This window comes from Neovison vison, chromosome 7 (genome assembly GCF_020171115.1).
Source record: "Neovison vison isolate M4711 chromosome 7, ASM_NN_V1, whole genome shotgun sequence".
NCBI lineage: Eukaryota > Metazoa > Chordata > Mammalia > Carnivora > Mustelidae > Neogale > Neogale vison.
In genome coordinates, this window is record NC_058097.1 from 3178591 (window position 1) to 3196106 (window position 17516).

General features: G+C 65.5%; 1 protein-coding gene across 4 annotated transcripts in view; it reads right to left on the reverse strand.

The window, feature by feature from the left end:
- Window positions 1-17516, reverse strand: part of GSE1 (Gse1 coiled-coil protein) — a 388875-nt gene that overhangs the window by 25494 nt on the left and 345865 nt on the right. For all 4 annotated transcript variants that reach the window (XM_044255618.1, XM_044255616.1, XM_044255617.1 and 1 more), the window contains exon 3: window positions 8400-8618. In XM_044255618.1, the coding sequence (XP_044111553.1) occupies window positions 8400-8618 (219 nt within the window). The remainder of the gene's footprint in view (window positions 1-8399; window positions 8619-17516) is intronic.

Below are 17516 nucleotides of genomic sequence, written 5' to 3' on the forward strand. Positions count from 1 at the left end.
GTGACCTCCCTGAGGTTCCAGCATGGCCCTTGGGGGCTGGGGGACCGTGCCCACACTGACCGGCTGACACAGAGAGCACTGGGTGTTGAGTCCTGTACCCTCGCCCAGATCTGTGCAACTCTGCAAACTGGCGGCACCTTCCAGGGAACGCACCCAGCGACACGGGGCCAGTGCCCACCAGAGACAGGGCAGCCAGCAAGGGGGCTGGGGGCAGCAGAGACCACCCAGGGCTGGTTCCCAGCCCGCAGCGCCCCCTGCAGGGGAGGCTGGGTTACACCAGCACCCGGGGCAAAGACCTGTGGGAATGCAGCCCGTCCCATCCTGCAGGGGCTGAGCGACAGCGGGGGCGTCTCCTGATCGCTGAGAGCCTGGCCCTGCGCCTTCCTGGAGATTATCTGGATTTTGATAAAAGTTCCACTTTGCCTTTTTGAAAACAAACAAACAAACAAACAAACACAAAACGCAACAACACACCAGATAAAGAATCTTTTTCCTAAAAGAGCATTTCCACGGAAACCCTATGACCCTCCTTTCTGGGTGGCAGTGGCTCCGCGGAGGCGGTCCCTGCATGACAAAACGCCCCACCACGGAGACAGCAACTCACTGGGCCCGGCAACTTCACGGAGGGGTGGCCGTCACCCCGAAAAGGAGGCTGGTACCCCTGCCCTCAGTACATGCATGTGCCCATTCCAGGAGGTTGCCCTAATTGATCCCACCGGATGTGACCATCAGCACCGGCGGCTGCTCACTGTTTATGGGGCGTCCGTGTGGTCCCGGGCGTCAGGACTCCCCTTCCTTTCTACGGCCGGCAACCCTTCCTTGTACGCGGAGACGCATTTCGTTTCGTGTGATCCCCACCCCCTGCCACCCGGCTCTGTGAGGGCTGCTGTGTCTCCTGCACTCACAGCTTGTCTCCCACTTAAGCCCCACACTCAGCTGCCAGGCCCACACCCTGGGAGGCCCCTCTGTCCATGGGGGTGGAGAGGTCTGTATGTGTGTTTTGGAGCCAGAACAGGAAGGAAGGAAAGCGCACACAGGCCAAGCGCACCCGGGGTCAAGGCAGAGGCCACCCGGGGTCAAGGCAGAGGCCACCAAGAGCCTGGAGGAAAAGCTGGGGTCAAAGGCCAAGCAGGCTCACAGCCTCAAGACACTGGGCAGATGGACCGGGCGGCCCACACAGCTCGGAGCCCTGCAGCGCAACAGCCCTGGGGGGCCTCGCAAGCCGGAGCAGCTGACAGCACCAGCCCCCCCACAAGGGGCTCCGCCTCACGCCATTAACTCGCCTCTCTAGATTAACCTCATTTCTAATCACCAGGCCAGGTGGCAGGGGGAGCTTGGGGGCCCAGGTGCACTCGGGCTGGGAGGCCACCGGCAATTAGCAACCTCCTCCCCCAGGATGGGGGGTGGGGGCAGCATCACTGGCCGGCCAGAGCCCGTGATCGATCCCTGACCACGCACCCACAATTAGCACGCGGCCACCGCGACCCCGCTCCCGTGACCGCCCTAATTAACCGGAGGCACACGGCAGGAGCCTGTCCGCGGGCGCGGGCCACCGGGATGACGGGAGGCCCTGCACGCCGTCACCTCTGCCGTCTGCCTCCGAGGATTAGCGCCGAGGCCGCCGGGCACGTGTAATGAACAGCTGAGACCCCAGACTCGGGAGACCGGAGCGGGGGAGCCTGGAAACCAAACTGCGAACCTTCCACGCCGTCCGCTCTCCCTGACACACATGCTGTTGGCCACCAACACAAGGACCCGCCATTGGACGGGGCCGCAGGCACCTCCGTGCCCAGCTGCAGGACCCCTACCCGCCCCTCCAGCCCACCACACCGGCCGCGGTCTCTGGGCCTCACCCTGCACCGGGTTAGGGTTCTCAGCACTGATGACAGGGAGGACATGAGGGGACAGTCTCCCTAGAAGGGGACCCTTGGGATGTCTTCCTGGGAGGCCCGCTTCCGGGGCCGGGCCACCCAAGCCTGGCGGGGTTGGAAGGGGCAGTACCCCAGGGACAGATTTGTGCAGGAGGGTACGAGGGGCCCAGCCCCCGTGCCAGCAAGGGTTTTTCTGGCTTCCACCAGGGCAGGCATCCACCCGGGCCCCACAGCACAACCAGGGTGGGGCGGCGGCCCCCCGAGGACCCCACGTGCACCTGCTGGCCAGGGCCCTCTGCTCACCCCTGCGGTCTGTTCCGTCCCAGGTCCATCTCGGGAGGTCCCTGTGCAGGCTGCTGGACTCCAGAGGGCGGCCAGAGCCCTGGGGGGCCCTGCCCTCCCCCTCCTCGGACCTCCCCCAGGCCTGGCGGGCAAACACCATCTGCACCCAGAAAGCAGGCTGGCCGGCGGCCGCAGGAAGCCACCCGGCTGGCGGTCATCCACACGCCACTCCCCGGACAGCCGCGAGGTCGGCCTCCCTGGGACGTGCCCAATGCAACAGCCACAGGGTGTGCCTTTTGGGAAGCTAAGTGTGCAGGTGACAGAGGCCAATCGCCATCGAAGGCAGGGACGTTCGCAGCCCGGCACAGTGGGGACAGCAGGGGGGGCACAGGCAGTCCTTGCCCAGCTGAGGGCCCTGGTTCCTTCCGATGACCCGTGGGCCTGGGCAGAAGGGCTGGGAAAGAGGCCCTGCACACCTGCTTCCAGGCCGGGGGTCTCCCTACCTGCCCACCAGCCAGAGTCCTCACCCCGCCTCACGGCCGCCAGCCACCAGCACAGTCCTGGGCCCAATCTTGCACACACGACGATTCGTAAACCCAAATCCGCAAAGACGAGGCATCGGTCTCTCTTATGAGCCACGTTTCCAGGGGCCCGTTACTGGCGGCGGGCAGAACTGGGGCTGGCGAGGACGACCGGCTCGGACGCTGGGGGCAACGCGGTGGGGGCCGAGGAGCACCAAGGCAGGGGGAGCCCTGGGAAGGCGACAGGACCAAGTTGGTGCCGTGTCACCACGGCCAGGGGAAGCCTGCCGTGTGAAATGCCCCTGGGCCGGGCATCGCCCCCTGGTCCATTGCTCTGGTCAGACCCATCTTGCCCACCCAAGCCTTCCCCCTTTCCCCCCATATCCCTGCGTCGGGGGCACACGTGGCTTCTCCAGCTCCAGCCTCCCGGGCCCTCCAGCTCTTGCCTCCAGAACCCCGAGGGCCCAGGGTCAGCGGAGAAGGTCGCCCCACCGCAAGCTCACACCTGTGCTTGGAGACAGATGGGGCCACAGACACCCGTGGGGAAATGCCAGCGCACGGGTGACCTGCTGCGGGGAGCGAGCGCACCAGGCCAGATCCTGCCTTCCCTGGCTTGGCTGTTTTCTTTGAAAGAAAGAGATTTCGGGGGGCAGCAGGGAAGCCCCGCCCTGCTCCACCGGGCCAGCTGTGCGGCGGCAACACTGGGGGGCAGAGTCCCACCCACAGGCTCTGCCAAGGGAGGGACCCGCCCCGCCTCCCTGGGGCTCGGGGACAAGACCCGGGCTCCGGCAGCTCCCGAGGCCTGGCAGTAACCAGACCCGCCTGCCAAGCCGGCGACAAGACGAGGCAGAAAGCCAAGAAGCGCTGGGGAAGGAAGCCAGGCAGGGGCGCCCGTGGTGTCTGGGGCCCTGGACCTGGAGTGTTAGAAATTCACACCCCACTGCCCCCGCCCCCGCAGCCAGTGCTCTCGGCAGATGCCCCCTCGGGAAGGCCACTCCACCACCCCATGGGGTCCAGGGTGACAACGCTACGTGCCTGGCACACTGTGTAGAGGGAGGAATAGGTCCCAGAGGCTTCGGGGCCCACCATGCTTCCTCTGCCCAGCCGGGGCCCCCAGGCCACACAGGGACAGCCCAGAGACACTTGCCCTGGACAGGGGCACGGAGCGTGCCCTGTGCAAGGCACAGAAGGTGGGCCGGCCATGCACCTGAGTTAGGACCCTCCAGGTGGGCTCACAGGGTGGGGTCAGGGGAGACGCACAGCCCCAGGGACCTGGCAGGCTCCCCAACACCACTGCCCCTGCCCGGCCCTGGGCAGATGGGCGCTGCAGCTCTGCAGGAGGCGAGATGGCCCCACAGCCGGTCACAGCCAGCGCCGGGCAGCGGCCCCGGCCGCGTCATGCTCCGGCCGGCAGGGATGCGGGTGCCCAGGCTCGCCCTCTGCAGGGAGCTCAGGGGAAGGGTCAGGGCCGCTGGGGAGCTGCTGTCACACTCCAGGCGAGGCCCCTCCTGACTCACGCCCTCACTTAGTCATTCACAGGCACCTCCCTGCCCACAGAAAGCCGGGGTCCCAACAAGCCCTGCAGGGCAGGCCTCGGAGGCTGGTCTGAGGGTCAGTGCAGTCTTGGGGTTCCCTAGGCTGGGGCTCATTCCAAGGCTACAACTGGGGCTTCCAATGCCAATGGAGGGGTGTGGGGGGGGTACAGTCTCTGCGCGGAAGAGGCTCTGGCGTGGGGACAGGCTGGGGTGAGGCGGCCAGGCCGGTGCTGGAGCTGGATGAGCAGCGCGGGGACGGAGGGCCGAGTGGCCCGAGAGGACATCCCTTCTGCGGCCAGAGACACGGAAGAGCCCCACGTGAGCTGCCTCAACAGGGCGCCCCAGCCCATCGTGGAGAAAGAGTCTCCCGGGTATGACCCGGACCAGTGGGGGCTCAGACCCCGAGCCTCTTCCAGAACGATGTGCCGTGTGGGTGCGCTCACCCCCTGGGCACCCTTTATCCCCAGGGGGGGAGAGGAGGGACCTGGAGACAGACAGCAGCCGCGGCGCTAGCAGCTGACCCCCAGCGTGGACGGGTGGGGCCTGCGGGTCCAAGCCCCTCCCAGGGACACGCCTCCACCCTCCCTGCGCAGTGGTCAGAGGTAGGGGAGGGGGGCACAGGTAGGGGAGGGGGGCACGGGCGGCCACGGCGGCACGCAGCTGCAATATGCCTGGCCCCAGCGTGTTCTCTGTGAATCAAAATCCAGGACGACAAGATCGCTAAGACAAGAGAGAAGCCCAGAGAGGTCAAGCGAGGTGCCCGGGACACACAGCAAGGACGTGAGCCAGGGCCCAAGGCAGGTCCAGGCCCTCGTGGCGCCCACAGTCCCGCCCAGAGCAGCGGGCACCCCCACTCCACAACGCCCCCCCCCCGGGCAGTCTGGCTGCACGCTAGGCGCCTCCGAGCCCCGGTGCGGAGAGAATTCCCCATCAAAGGGCCGATTTCTCAGTTCTCATTCTTTCTCTCATGGTAGAGCAAAGCACGCAGCGGAGAGAACTTCCTCTGAACCGAAGGTTTCAACCGTACCCTTGGGGCACGACAACGTGAGCAAAGACATTAGCCCGAGAAGCGGAGGGAGCGTGTGGGCCAGAGCCCGGCCTACGCAGGCGCTTCACAGCAAGGTAGGGGTGGCGGGGGAGAGGGTCCCAGGTGACCCGAGACACACCGGGATGCATGTGGCAGGCAAGACGGGCCCTGCCTCTCCCCTGGCCCCTGCGGTCCTCACCCCACCGTACCACGGATGCCCACAGAGACAGGAGCCCTGGGGAGGGCAGGTCAGCGAACAGGCCAGGGAGGGACCTGAGTCTGTGGCTTCCAAATTCCCCTCTGCTGCCGACGACAAGGAACACGTGTCCTCCAGCCCTGTGACGGCGGAGGGGGGTCGCACACGCCCGTGGCAGAGGCGGGGTGCCAGCCGGCCCTGGAACATCAGGTTGAGCGCGGGAAGCCAGACACAAGTGCTCAGTGTCCCCACCCCTCCCCCCAACCAGCCGATCGTGGCTCCCGGGACAGGGGTGCAGGGGGAGCACGCGGACAGGCATGGTGCTTCCACAGGGGCAAGGACACGGTCTGGGAGTTTGGGTCACGCCTGCACGACTCTGGACACCATACACCACGGCATCTTATTCCTTCAGAAGGGGGCTCCCATGGCCCTGAACTAATCTGCAGAATTTCACAAGTATCCGGCTCCTTCCCGGACCACCAAGCCCACCAAAGCCCCCTCCCACCCTCCCCACCCACCGGCAGGGCCCTGGTTCCAGGGGGAAAGGCAGGGCAGAAGGCCGGGGACCTGCTGGCTCCCGCCTCATGCCCCCACTGCCCCCAGGCTTCCGGAAGCCGACAGCCCCATCACCCGCGACCCCCCACCCTGCACCAAGATGGGTCCAGGGGCGAGGGGCTGCCGTCCTAACCCCCGCTCTGCGAGCCCGCTTCGACGGGTCTCGGCACCAGCGAGGGGCAGAGGCACGCCTGCACAGGGTGGGCACCTCGGGCTCACGGCTGGACCTCTCTGCGCCTCGGCCTGGCCATCTGTACACCGGGCCGCTCTGGGCTGTGACCCCTTCTACTGACGGGCGGAGGAGACGGCCCGGTCACCCTGGGGGCGACTGAGTGAGAAAAAAGAGACCAGGCACAGCTGCAGCCCAGAGATGCTCCCCGAGAGGGACAACACCGCCTGGTTTCTCAAACCGAGGCCTGATGGGGCAAACAGAGCTCACGGTCCCGGCTCCGAGGCTTCGAACTCTCCCAGCTCGGCCTTCGGCTGCCAGAAACCCCTCAGCTCGCGAGACGCAGCGGGACAAGGGCCGAGAAGCGCCCACGGCGGGACCCGAGTGAGGGGCCGCCCGGATTCCAACACGCTCCACGGACGCGGGGGCCCCCCAAGCCCAGCCCCACCCACATCTGAAGGCCGGGGCGACGGCACACCGGCCGGCCGCCGAGGCCGCGCTCCCGTGCCAGTGAGAGCCCCAGCGGCGCGGCTGGTGCCCATCCTCGCCCTCCGGCCCCTCCCCGCCAAGTCACTCTTCTCAGGGCAAGAAAGGCCAACGCCCTGTCACAGCGTGAACTGGGCCCCACGGCCACAGGACCTTGTTTCCGGCCCCTTCCCACCCAGGAGCCTCTGGCGTGTTGACTGCCCGCGGGCCCGTCTGCCAGGCCGGACGCCGAGAGCAGCCCAGGGCCGCGGAGAGCAGACAGGGCCATGGAGGCAGGCTCCTTGCTGCCCTGTGCCCACGGCCCTCGCGTGACCCCCCAGCCTCAGACCTCCCCTGCCTGCCTCTGCGAGGAGGAAAAGGGCACTTCCATGGCGGTGTCCTCGGCCGCGGTGACGCGTCACCCCAGGACAAGGCCGGTGAGCCCGAGGATGGTCCAGGAGGACTCCGCACAGGCACAGCCTGCATTCTCCCCTGTGCCAACACTTGCCTTCTGAACGCTGGGAAAGGACAGGCCAGAGCAGGGAGCGGCCAGGTAACCTCAGCCACGGGGGTGGCCTCTCCCCTCCCAGGGGACGATGGAGTCTCAACCCCTCCATCCCCGCCATGCGTCCCCTTCCAGGTCGGCTGGTCTGGGGGCCTCCACGGGCCCGGGCAGGGAGCTCGCGGCCTCCTGCGGGCCATGTGTGCCCCAAGCGTGTGACACGCCCTTGCTGTGTGCGGTAGGCCCTACTGCACGTGGCCAGGGAGTGTGCCCCGGGGGCGTGGAAGGCTCCGGGGGGCGTGGAAGGCGAGGAGGGGTGTGGGTGTCCGCCAGGAGCCATGCTCTGCCCAGGCAGACCCAATGGCCCCAAGGCAGGCGAACGTGCAACCAGGCCCCAGCGGTCTGGTCTGGCGGGCCGCGGTCTGCTGGTCCCCTTACACGTGCCCCTCAGCCCAATGACCAGGAAGAGGGGAGATTCGGAACTCAGAAGACCCCCAGCCAGTCCCCATCAGGGCCAATGTCCCCTCTGCCGAGCCCTGAACCTCTGGGGCTAGACGGATCCCCAGGTCCCTGCTTCCTCTGCCCACGTCCGAGCAGCAAGTCCAGAGACCGGCCGGGGTCTCCCGGTGGCCCCAGGCACAAACTGCCTCCTACCGCACTGTCCCAACCAGCAGCCCGTGACCCGGACTAACATGGGCACCTGGGTAGTGGTCCCCACGAGCGCCTGAAGCTGGGGACCCCAAGAGCCCCCAAATCAAGACCAAAACACAGAGAGGGTCAGTGTTCACCTCAAGCCACACAGCACGTCACTGCCTGAGTGACCCCAGAAGCCAGGGCTCCGAACCTCGGGGGGACACCCATCCACGCCAGCACGTGATCCCTGCCTTGGGGAGGTAGGTAGTCATGGGGGGGGGTGTGCTGTCCCAAAGACCCCCCCCCCCACTCTGAGACCAACAGGTTTCTGGAGACCGTGGCCGCCCCTGCGGCGGCCCCCGGAGCCGAGGCCAGACAGAGGCAGCAGAGAGGCAGAAGCAAAGCGCAGGTACCAGGGCCGGGCGGGGGTCCCGGAGGGTCTGACCGGAAACAAGCAGCGGGGCAGACCCGGGAGCGGCGGGGGGCGGGCGCGGGGTCCTGTGAGCGCGGCTCCCGGTGGCGGGGCACGGCCGGCTCTCGGCCGCGCGCACCTGCTCCCCCCAGGAGCCCACGAGGCCCGGGAGGAGGGGGCTGCGCTCGCTGTCCCCCCCTCGGGCTGCAGCCCGGCGGGCGCGCCTCTTACCTCTGGGCTCCTCCGCCTGTTTGGCGAGCTTGCGCAGCGCGGCGGCAAAGCTGGAGGACGGCGCGGCCTGGGCCGACAGCGTGCTGCTGCTGGCGGGGCTGCCGCTGGGCACCAGGGCGCCATTGAGCGGCGAGGGGGTGAGGGGGCTGACGGTGGCGGTGGTCCTGGTCGCGGTGGAAAGCATCCCTAGTGAAGGGGACTTGGGCTCATGGCTCATGCCTGAAACAGGAAAAGAAGAACCAGAGGTCACCCAGAGAGCAGGAGGGCCCAGCACCAGAGCGGGGGGGGTCCGCGGGGCACCAGCAAGCAGCATGCAGGGACGGGGACGGGGGCAGACGCGGTGGCCCCGGCAGGACAGGCGAGACAGAGGACAGGCAGCGGTGCAGAGAGAGCAGGGACCCCCTGCCCCGCCGACCCGCAGTCAGAGCCTCAAGTGCACACAGCCCCCGTGACCACGGACGCCAGACGGCATCTCCGGCCGCACGTGGGAGGGGCGACAAGGTGGGGGCTGGTGTCCTCACGGCGACAAGGACCGGGCGGGAGGGAGAGGCCCCAGCAGCGGGAAGGAAGAGAGCCACAGAGCTACTCCCCACTAAGGTTTCTGCCACCGGCCCACCTCCCCCCCGGCCTCCCACCCACAAAGGGGAGGCCGGCCCTGCTCCTGCCCCCATTCTAGAGAAAACAGACTTGGGTTCTGCCCCGGGGAGGCCAGCCAGGGATGCTGGCAAGTCCCTACGGATGCAGGTGCCTCAGGGAACGGCCCCACGGGCAGCTGTGCCAACCACGGCGGGGGAGAACGCGGCCGCCCCGTACACCCTGCCTGCAGATTGAACCCATCGGGGGGAGCCCGCCCTGCCCACTGGGGGCCGGGTTCAGGCCTCACTGACGAAGGAGCTGCTGCCCGCCAGGGGGACACCAGGTGCCATGGGCGGGGGACACACACAGCCATCTTCCCACAGGCCTTCCCCGTCCTGTCCAACTGTCAACGAAGAGGCTGAACGGCCTCCCGAGAGCCCGATCAATAAAGGCCCAGCTCCATCAGGCAGCCCAGGGCGTCGTGCCATAAATAAGTTTTCCATTAACATCCCTGCCCTCTTGGGGCCACCTGCGTGGCCCGGCCCTGCTCCCCGCCCTGGCCGCGGGCGCGTTCCAGGGGCATAAATCAAGCCCGATGGCCTTGCGGCGGGCAGGGGCCGCGGGTCATGTGAAGGGAGAAGCAAATCGACTTCCAAACCCCCAGACGGACACCCAGGATGGGCCGGCATCCGGGAAGGGTCCCTGGGAGTCGCGGGTGATGGAGCACGATGGGAGAACATGACAGGGCAAAGAACACACACTTCTCGCAGGGTGGTGGGCAGCAGCCCACACCCCAAGAGGCTCTCTGGGGCCCCCAGAGCCCCCCTTCGCCTCCCCGGATTCTGCGCTGAGCCTAAAAGAGTCTAACTAGAACCAGCTTCCACATCCAGCTCCGTGGGCCAGCAGGCGAGAAGGGGGAGCCCCGCAGGGGGTCAGGTGCCGACCTGCTGCCCCCCTCCCCAAACTAGCCAGGAGAGGCAGTGGGCCCACATGCACACGTTCTTAAGCCTGAGTCCCAGAGCACCAGGCGAGGCAGAAACAGCCATCCGCGGGGGCGGGGGCGCAGGCTGAGAGTGAGGGCTTGTGCTGGGAACAAAGGACCCCCACCAGGCCACCACACTGGGCAGCTCCGCTGAGCGGCTGACCCATACGTCCTCCTCTTTCTGGAACAGCAGGGGCAGGGGGTGAACCCCAGGAGAGAAACCCGAGAATCCAGGGGGTGTGGGAGGGGGTCCCTTCCCCAGCAGGCTGATGGCCAGAAAACGCAGGTCTCAGGCCGGGGTCATTCCTGGTCAAATAAGCACCGGGCCAGGCCCTAGAGGACCACTGAGCAAGACGGAAGCCGGCCCTCCGGGAGTGCAGCCCCAGGCCACGACCAGCACCCTCTCCTCCCGCGGACAGCACGGACAGACTGCACAGGAGGGGTGGCCAAGGTCACAGAGTGAAGAAGTGGGGGTCCGAAGGTCAAGCTTAGCATCCCTTGGTGACCAGGTACCTGGGCCCGCTCTGCAACCTCAAAGCCATGTGACCTCAGGCAAGTCACAGCGTCTCTGGGCCTGTCTCCTCGTCTGGGAAAAGCAGTTAAGGACAAAGTCTACCTTGCGTGTTCACCTATACAGACTCCAAGGAACTAATTCACACAAGGGGCTTTGGCGTGTGCTGGCGGCTGGGCTGCCCGCCCCAGGCGATGTGGGGTCACAAGCCCACGAGCTGCTGGGGGCGGCCCTCATGGCCCCCCGCGGCCCGGCACGCACGCCGCAGGAGCTGACGTGGGTGGCCCAGAAGTCCTCCAGGGCGCACTGAGCACCCACAGCCGGGGCAGCGATGGCTGTTCCAGGGTGGGGTGGGCTGTGGGGGAGGCAGACAGGGCTCGGGACACCGCGTGGTGAACCGGACACGGGGCTGAGGCCCACTGGTCCAGGCCAAACGCTCAGGGGAAGGCGTGGCTACAAAGGGCAGCCGGGAGCCAAGCTGCCTCAGGAGAGACCCCGGGCTCTCTCCCATAGGGAACATCAGTTAGGCGTGGCCGGGTCACCTCCCCAGATGCCTCAGCACAGGCCTGGGGGAGGCCAGCAGAGCACTGCGGAGCGGACGGGGAGACACACAGGCCAGGAGCTGTCCACAGTCCAGTCCTGGTCACACGCACGGCACAAGGCCACACAGGCTGGCTCCACGCCCAGGACTCGCACCCCATCTCCGGGCCCCACAGGCATCCCTGCGCACCCTCACCACTGCCCTATCCGAGGCCTCAACAGGACGCTGGATCAGAAACAGATGGACGAGCACGCACACGCACGGCTGAAATACGGGTCACCATAGGGTCTTAAAAACACACCCACCAAATCTTCATTCCTCAAGACCTTCCAGGGATGGAGAGGAGCTCTTGGCCTGACAGGGGCCAGACTTATGGACTCCATTCTGAAGAACAGAGCACGGCAGAAGCGACGGTGACTTCCAGGAAGAGACCGTCAGAGGCACGGTGGCCGCTGTCTCGCCTCACCTCAGCGGAGCTGCTCAAGGGGCCGGGGACAGTCCCGGCTTTCCTGCCACCTCCAGACAGAGCCTTGTCCCAACCCTGGCCCGGCCAAGCCTTCGGATGAGACCACTGCCCCCGCTGCCAGCTGGACCACAGCCTTCCTGGAGCCCCAAAAGTTCGATCATCTCCAAATACTCTATTGCCTTTACCCACGGTCTCCAAAATGGACCCCCTCGATGCCCTCGGGGACCATCAACCACACCCTCCCAGTCTCCTCATTCCTTAGAGAGCCAGCCGCCTCTCTTTAATCCCCAATTCTGTCAGAAAGGCGCCAGTGTGCCCGTTTTACAGATGGGGCAGGAAAGCCTCGGATCCCTGCCAACAGCAGGGCTGAGGTTACCACCACAAAAACCCTGTTTATGCCAAAGTGGCCAGGGCCCTGATCCAGACCCCTCCTGCCCACAGCGCACACGAGGCTAAGAGATGGGGACGAGGAGCGGGGAAGGGAGGGAGGCAATGTGGTCACTGCACCTCGCAGCGACCAGTCCCCAAGGCCCAGGAGCTGATGGGAAGCCACTGCCTAGTGGCCATGGGACAGGCCGGCCAGCTGGTGACCTGGGCAGACCTGCTGTGGCTGCCAGCTGACAGTGCTCGCCAGGGTGGCACAGGGCTAATCCCAGGCCAGACCCCAAGGATCACAGACCCCTTAAGGTGTGGGCGGGGGTCTTCCCCGAGTGGCGGCAAAAGGAACAAAGGTCTCGCTTACATCCTTGTGTCTACGCCGAACTTCCCTGCACTCAACCAGGCTTTCACAGAGCAGGGGGGACCATGGGGGCACCTGTGTGGCTCAGTTGGTTCAAGAGTTTGCCTTTGGCTCAGGTCATGGTCTTGGGGTCCTGGGATGGAGCCCCATGTGGGGCTCCCTGCTCAGCGGGGAGTCTGCTTCTCCCTCTCCCTCTCCCCCTGCTCGTGTGTGTGCGTTCTCTAACACGTGAAATCTTAGTAAGTAAATGGGTCAGGGGGGCGGGGTCAAAGAGAGGGACACTCAGCAGTGTGAAGCTGGCCGCCAACAGAGGCCCCAGGGACGCCCCTCGGGCCAGGGCCTCCCCTGCTGGAACTCAAACCCAAAGCCTTACCTACTGCTCCCCAACCTGGCCTGGTGACGAGGGTCTTTAGGGATCAGCTATCCTGTAAACGTCCCAGCCACACTCCTGCTGGCCCCGAGTAACCTCCCCTCCCGCCTAAGTCTCCCCTCAAGTGAAGCCCAGCACCAGCTCCCTGGGCTCTGGCCAGAGCCCTGTGGGTTCCTGGGGGTCCCCCAAAGCCACTGTCTCTGCCGCGGTGTCAGCTGTGGGCTCCAGGGGCACTGCACGCCAGGAAAGCTGCTGCCGCTGTCAGGTCACTTAAAATAGAATCTCCACCCAGCCACTTCATTACAGAGCTAAAATTAGCAGCACTCCCGCAGCCTGCAAACCGGGAGGGCGGGCGGGGGGACCACCAGCCGCCGGGATGGCAGTTCCCTGGCACCCACGATGGAGCGCCACAGGCCAAGCTCACAGGACCCCGACGCCTGGCAAAGGGTCACCCTGGACCCACTATGACTTGACGCAGCCTCGGGTGGGCCCCCCATTCCCCCCCAAGCCCTGCCCCGGGAAGCAGATGCGGGCCTGGGTCTCCCCCACGCACGTGCCCTCTGGCCGAGTCCGCGGCGGGGGCTGCCACGACCAAGGAGCCCACAGGGGTGGGCTGAGGGGAGACGGGGCCTTGGGGTGGCCCCCGCACCCTCAGGAGGCCCCAGGGGAACAGGGGGCACCTGCTCCCCGTGCCCTCATTAGAGAAGGTATTTATTAACTTCTGTGCTCCTGGCCGTTGACTGAATTCTTGTCTACATTATCAGCTCATGTAAATTCATTATCCTAACAGCTGGGAATAAGCTCCACGGCGTGAAGGCCGGTGATGGATGAGAGCCCGGGGGCCGGGGGCAGCGCGGGCTCCCTCCGCACCGCGCCCTCCAGCTCTCCCGCCACGTGCGACTCGGGGCGGGTGGCCTCCTGGCCTTCTCCTCTACACCACGGTCAGCTCCTCGGGCCGGGACTCCTGCCACCACTGGCCGCCCACGCAGCCTCCCCAGAGCAAAAAGCCACCACGGACTGAAGCCTGGAGGTGAGATCCTACCGTTCCTGAACCCCCTTGTGGAGAGGCCAGGGTGGCCCCGGGGGTAGGGGCCGGCTGGGAGCCGGAGCCGAGAGCCCACTGCCCTGTCCCCTTCCCGGGGCTCTCCACTCCCGCGGCTCCTCCCCAAGGTGGCGTCTTTAATCAATACTTTCCCTCTTCTGCCTCTGCTTCTAACGTGGCCAGAAGCAGCACAAAGCTTTAAAAAAAAAAAAAAAGGCAAAAGGAAGGAAAACCAAGTGCAGGGCTGGCCCGGCGGTCAGGGCGGCTGCCGTTCCCTGCTCTCCGGAAACCCACCTTGTCCTGGTTCTCCAGAACGTACCCCATGCTCTGATCCGCAGGATTTAAAGTGGGGGGGGCGAACACGCCGTGAACTGTGGTCCCGGCCCCCTCCCTCTTGTCGTATTAATCAGCACGCGGGCCTCCCACCCGGCCTCCCACAGACCCTGTAATTACCGCTTCCTTTCATGGGTTCTGCCCGGCACCAGACCTCGGGCCTGCTCCCTCCATGCTCTCTAATTACAAGCTAATGGCTGAGATGAATTTTCTGCTGGCTCCCGGTTCAAGCACCCGTCCGCCCCTTCCCCCACAGCGGCCCCCCCCACCCCGGAGTAATTACACCCCGCAGGGCCGGCCCGGCGGGGGCCTCCCTGTGCAGCCCAGCGTGCACAGTCTGGACTGGGATTCTCGCCCTCACCCCCCTGGTGAATTTTCATTACCACGGAGAGAAATGTTTGTGAGCAAATACAGCACGTCCCTGGGCTCAGGACCCTCCCCCCCGCACGCCTTCCACTCGGTGACCCCCGTGCCCCTCGAAGGGGGTGCCCCTGCAGCCTTGACAAGGCCAGGGTGACCCCGCCGCGGAGACCGGGCGGGTGGGGCGGTGTGGGGTGCCACGTGATCCTGGGAGCCCGAGAAGCTTCATAATAAATTCATTATTATATTTGCCTTTGGCGTGTTCTGAGCTCACTCGCATGAAGCAATTTTTCTTGGGGGTGGGAGAGTGGGGAAGGCCTTCCTGCTCTGGGTGCCCAGGGTGGCCTGCTTAGGCCTCATGTCCTTTCTCGACTGAGGACAGCCCCTCAGGTCGCAGGCTGCTAAAGGACCGGGGCCGCTTGCTTGTGCCGAGTCCCAGAAGAGGACTTGCTCCCCAAGGCTACGGCGGCAGGTGCTGGCCCAAGCCACGGCGGGCCTGCCGCTGGAGCAGGGAAAGGCCCCAGCAGATGGCCTGGGTCCTGACCTGGAACCAGGGAGAAGGGCAGAGAAGGGAGGGAGGGAGAGAGGAAGGGCAGGGGCAGAGCGAGGCCAGCCTGCGTGTCCACAGGAGACCCCGGCCAGGCCGGAAATGAGTAAGAAGGCAGCTCCCTCGACCATGCGGCTGCCACCCTCCCCCGCGCCTACCTGTCACTCAGCAGCATCAAGGCACCAGGGAGCCCAAGACAGGAGCCTCAGAGCCACGGAGAGGCTCCCCCAGAAACAGTCAACGAGAGCGGAGCCCACCCCTATCCAAAGCCAATTTCCAGGGTCAGCTGACAGCTGCTGTGAACCCGGCGCAGGGGTCCAGCCCAGGCCACGCAATGCTCACACCACGAACGGTGCTCAACAGTGGGAGGCCCTCAGGGGGACCAAATCCAAGCTCTAGGGAAAACGAGAGAGGAACGTTCAGGAGAGACCCCTACACCCATCACTACAGGCCCACGCACCCGGTAACAGCTTAACAGGTGTGGGCCACGGGGGCCGGGGGGGCCTGAGAGGTTCCCGGGAGGGATGCCCTCTCCCAGCGGGAGCCGCAAGATGGGTGGAACGCAGAGCAGGTGTGGGGTGGCATCCTGGGGAGCCCCCCCCCCCCATGCCAGAGCTGGCCAAGGAAAATCTAGGGGTTGAGACTGAAGGCTGCCGACGATGGGGACCGGCCGAGGCCACGGGTGGAGGCGAAGGACAGCAGGAAGGCAGCAGGTGGCAGGGACATTTGACAGCGTCATTACTCTGAGCGGCGGCTGCGTCTACAAAAGCTGGACGGACAGAGGAGCACAGATGAACGGCGGGGGGGGGGGGCAGCCGTCCTGAGGGGGCGGGAGAGGCAGCAACCGCAGCACGGGGAGAAGCAAGAGGCCAAGAGACAGGGTTGGGCTGCAGCCCCGAGTCCGGGACCCGGGGAGGCGTTCCCCAACGATGCGGACGGTCCTCATGGCCGCCGTGGATGCATGGACTGCTTTGCCCGAACATCAGAGTAATAACTCTGTGAACAGACCCCAGCTGGCAGGGAGGTCAGGGAGGCCCCCCAGAGTCACACCGCAGGGCAGAGCCGGAGCGAGAGCTAGAGATGCCCCCGGCCAGGCTGATTCCGCCCACCCCACGCCCGCGGTTTCTGCACATCGCTGCCTCCTGGAGGTGGACGGCAACCGGGAGTCTCAGGGCCAGTGGCTGTCCCGCCGCAAATGATCCCCAGAGGCCTTGTGTCTTCCGCCCATTGTACACATGGGCAAATGGAGGCGGGGAAGAGAGTGGTGCCCTGTCCAGGGCTGCGTGCAGAGCAGCTGGAACCCTCGCCCTTGCTGCTATGCTGGGAATCAAGGTGGAAAGATTCCAGAAGGGCCACTCCCTGGGGTCACCTCGTTTTCTGCAGACCCCAGTCCTAGGACAGCACCCACCAGACCCATTTTCCACTTGACATACAAGCCGGGAGCAAGAAGGAGGATCTGACTGCGGGACCCCCCCCACCTCCCCACAGCTCCTGGACGGAGGGCATCCACCCTGGGGCCGCCTCAGGGTCCAGGGGACAAGCCAGGTCTGGGACCCTTTCATGTGCCCAGCGGCACCGGAGCCAACCAGGCCACCTCCGAGCCGAGTCTGGCTCACAAAGGGGCCCTTTCAGTGGACTCCCAGAGGCACGGGATGCAGGAAGCAGGTGGGAATCCAAGGGGTCCGATGGAGAGGAGAGGTCTCCAAGGCAAGAAATGCAACCCCGCCAGGAGGTGGTCACTGAAACTCCCCAACTTTCCATGGAGCAGCAGGTGAGGAAACAGACCAGGAAGGCAGGGGTCAAGACTATGTCCTTCTGAAACAGATTAAACCTGACTGAGGGTAGGGGGACACAGACATTGAGAAGCAGTGTGAAGAGGAAGCAGGGGCCACTTCCTGGCCAGCCCAGACCCCACCGCCTGCTCCCTCACTGCCTTCGGCCTTGGGCCGGGAAGTCCGGGTATTTCAATGGCTCCCGCCTTACCCCTCTGGTGAGGGAGGGACAGAGAATGTCAGAGCGCTGTCCCTCCAACAGAGTGGGTGTTGACAAAAGCTGTCCGTGGAGGCAGGCTTGGTTCCCACTAAAGTCTCACCCCTAAGGACGCTGGTTAGGTCCTCAGCCAACAGAACAGGGATGGAAGTACACCAGCCACACCCTCCCAGGGGCTCGGCCCACCAGACCTGATGGGGAAAACGGCGATGCCTCGCATCCTTGCTCAGGCAGGGGACTGGGCTGTTGGAGACCTAGCCAGAGGACCCGTTCCAGGTCAAGCTCCCATCCCACTTCTCAGTAGGACCCTGCCATATCCAAACCTCGGTTACCCCATCAGTGATGGGATGGGGTGGGGGAACGAGATGCACGGGGGCAGAGGCGCAGCAGGCCTCCTCCAACCCTCCACCTGCCTTTACTTGGCTTGGTATCAAGTCATGTTGCTTAAAAGTGCATGAATCCACGTTGAAAATGGGAGACTTCAAGTCAAAATGAAGATTCCAGTTTCTCAAATAAAGTTAAAACCACCCAAAGCCATCAACCTGGGAAGGGCAGCTGCCCCAAGTCCCCACCCCTCCCTACTGTCTCAGGCGGGTTTGCCTGCTGGATACAGGGGTGTGTCTCACCAGGTCGGAAACTACCTAGGCTCAGGCAGTGGATG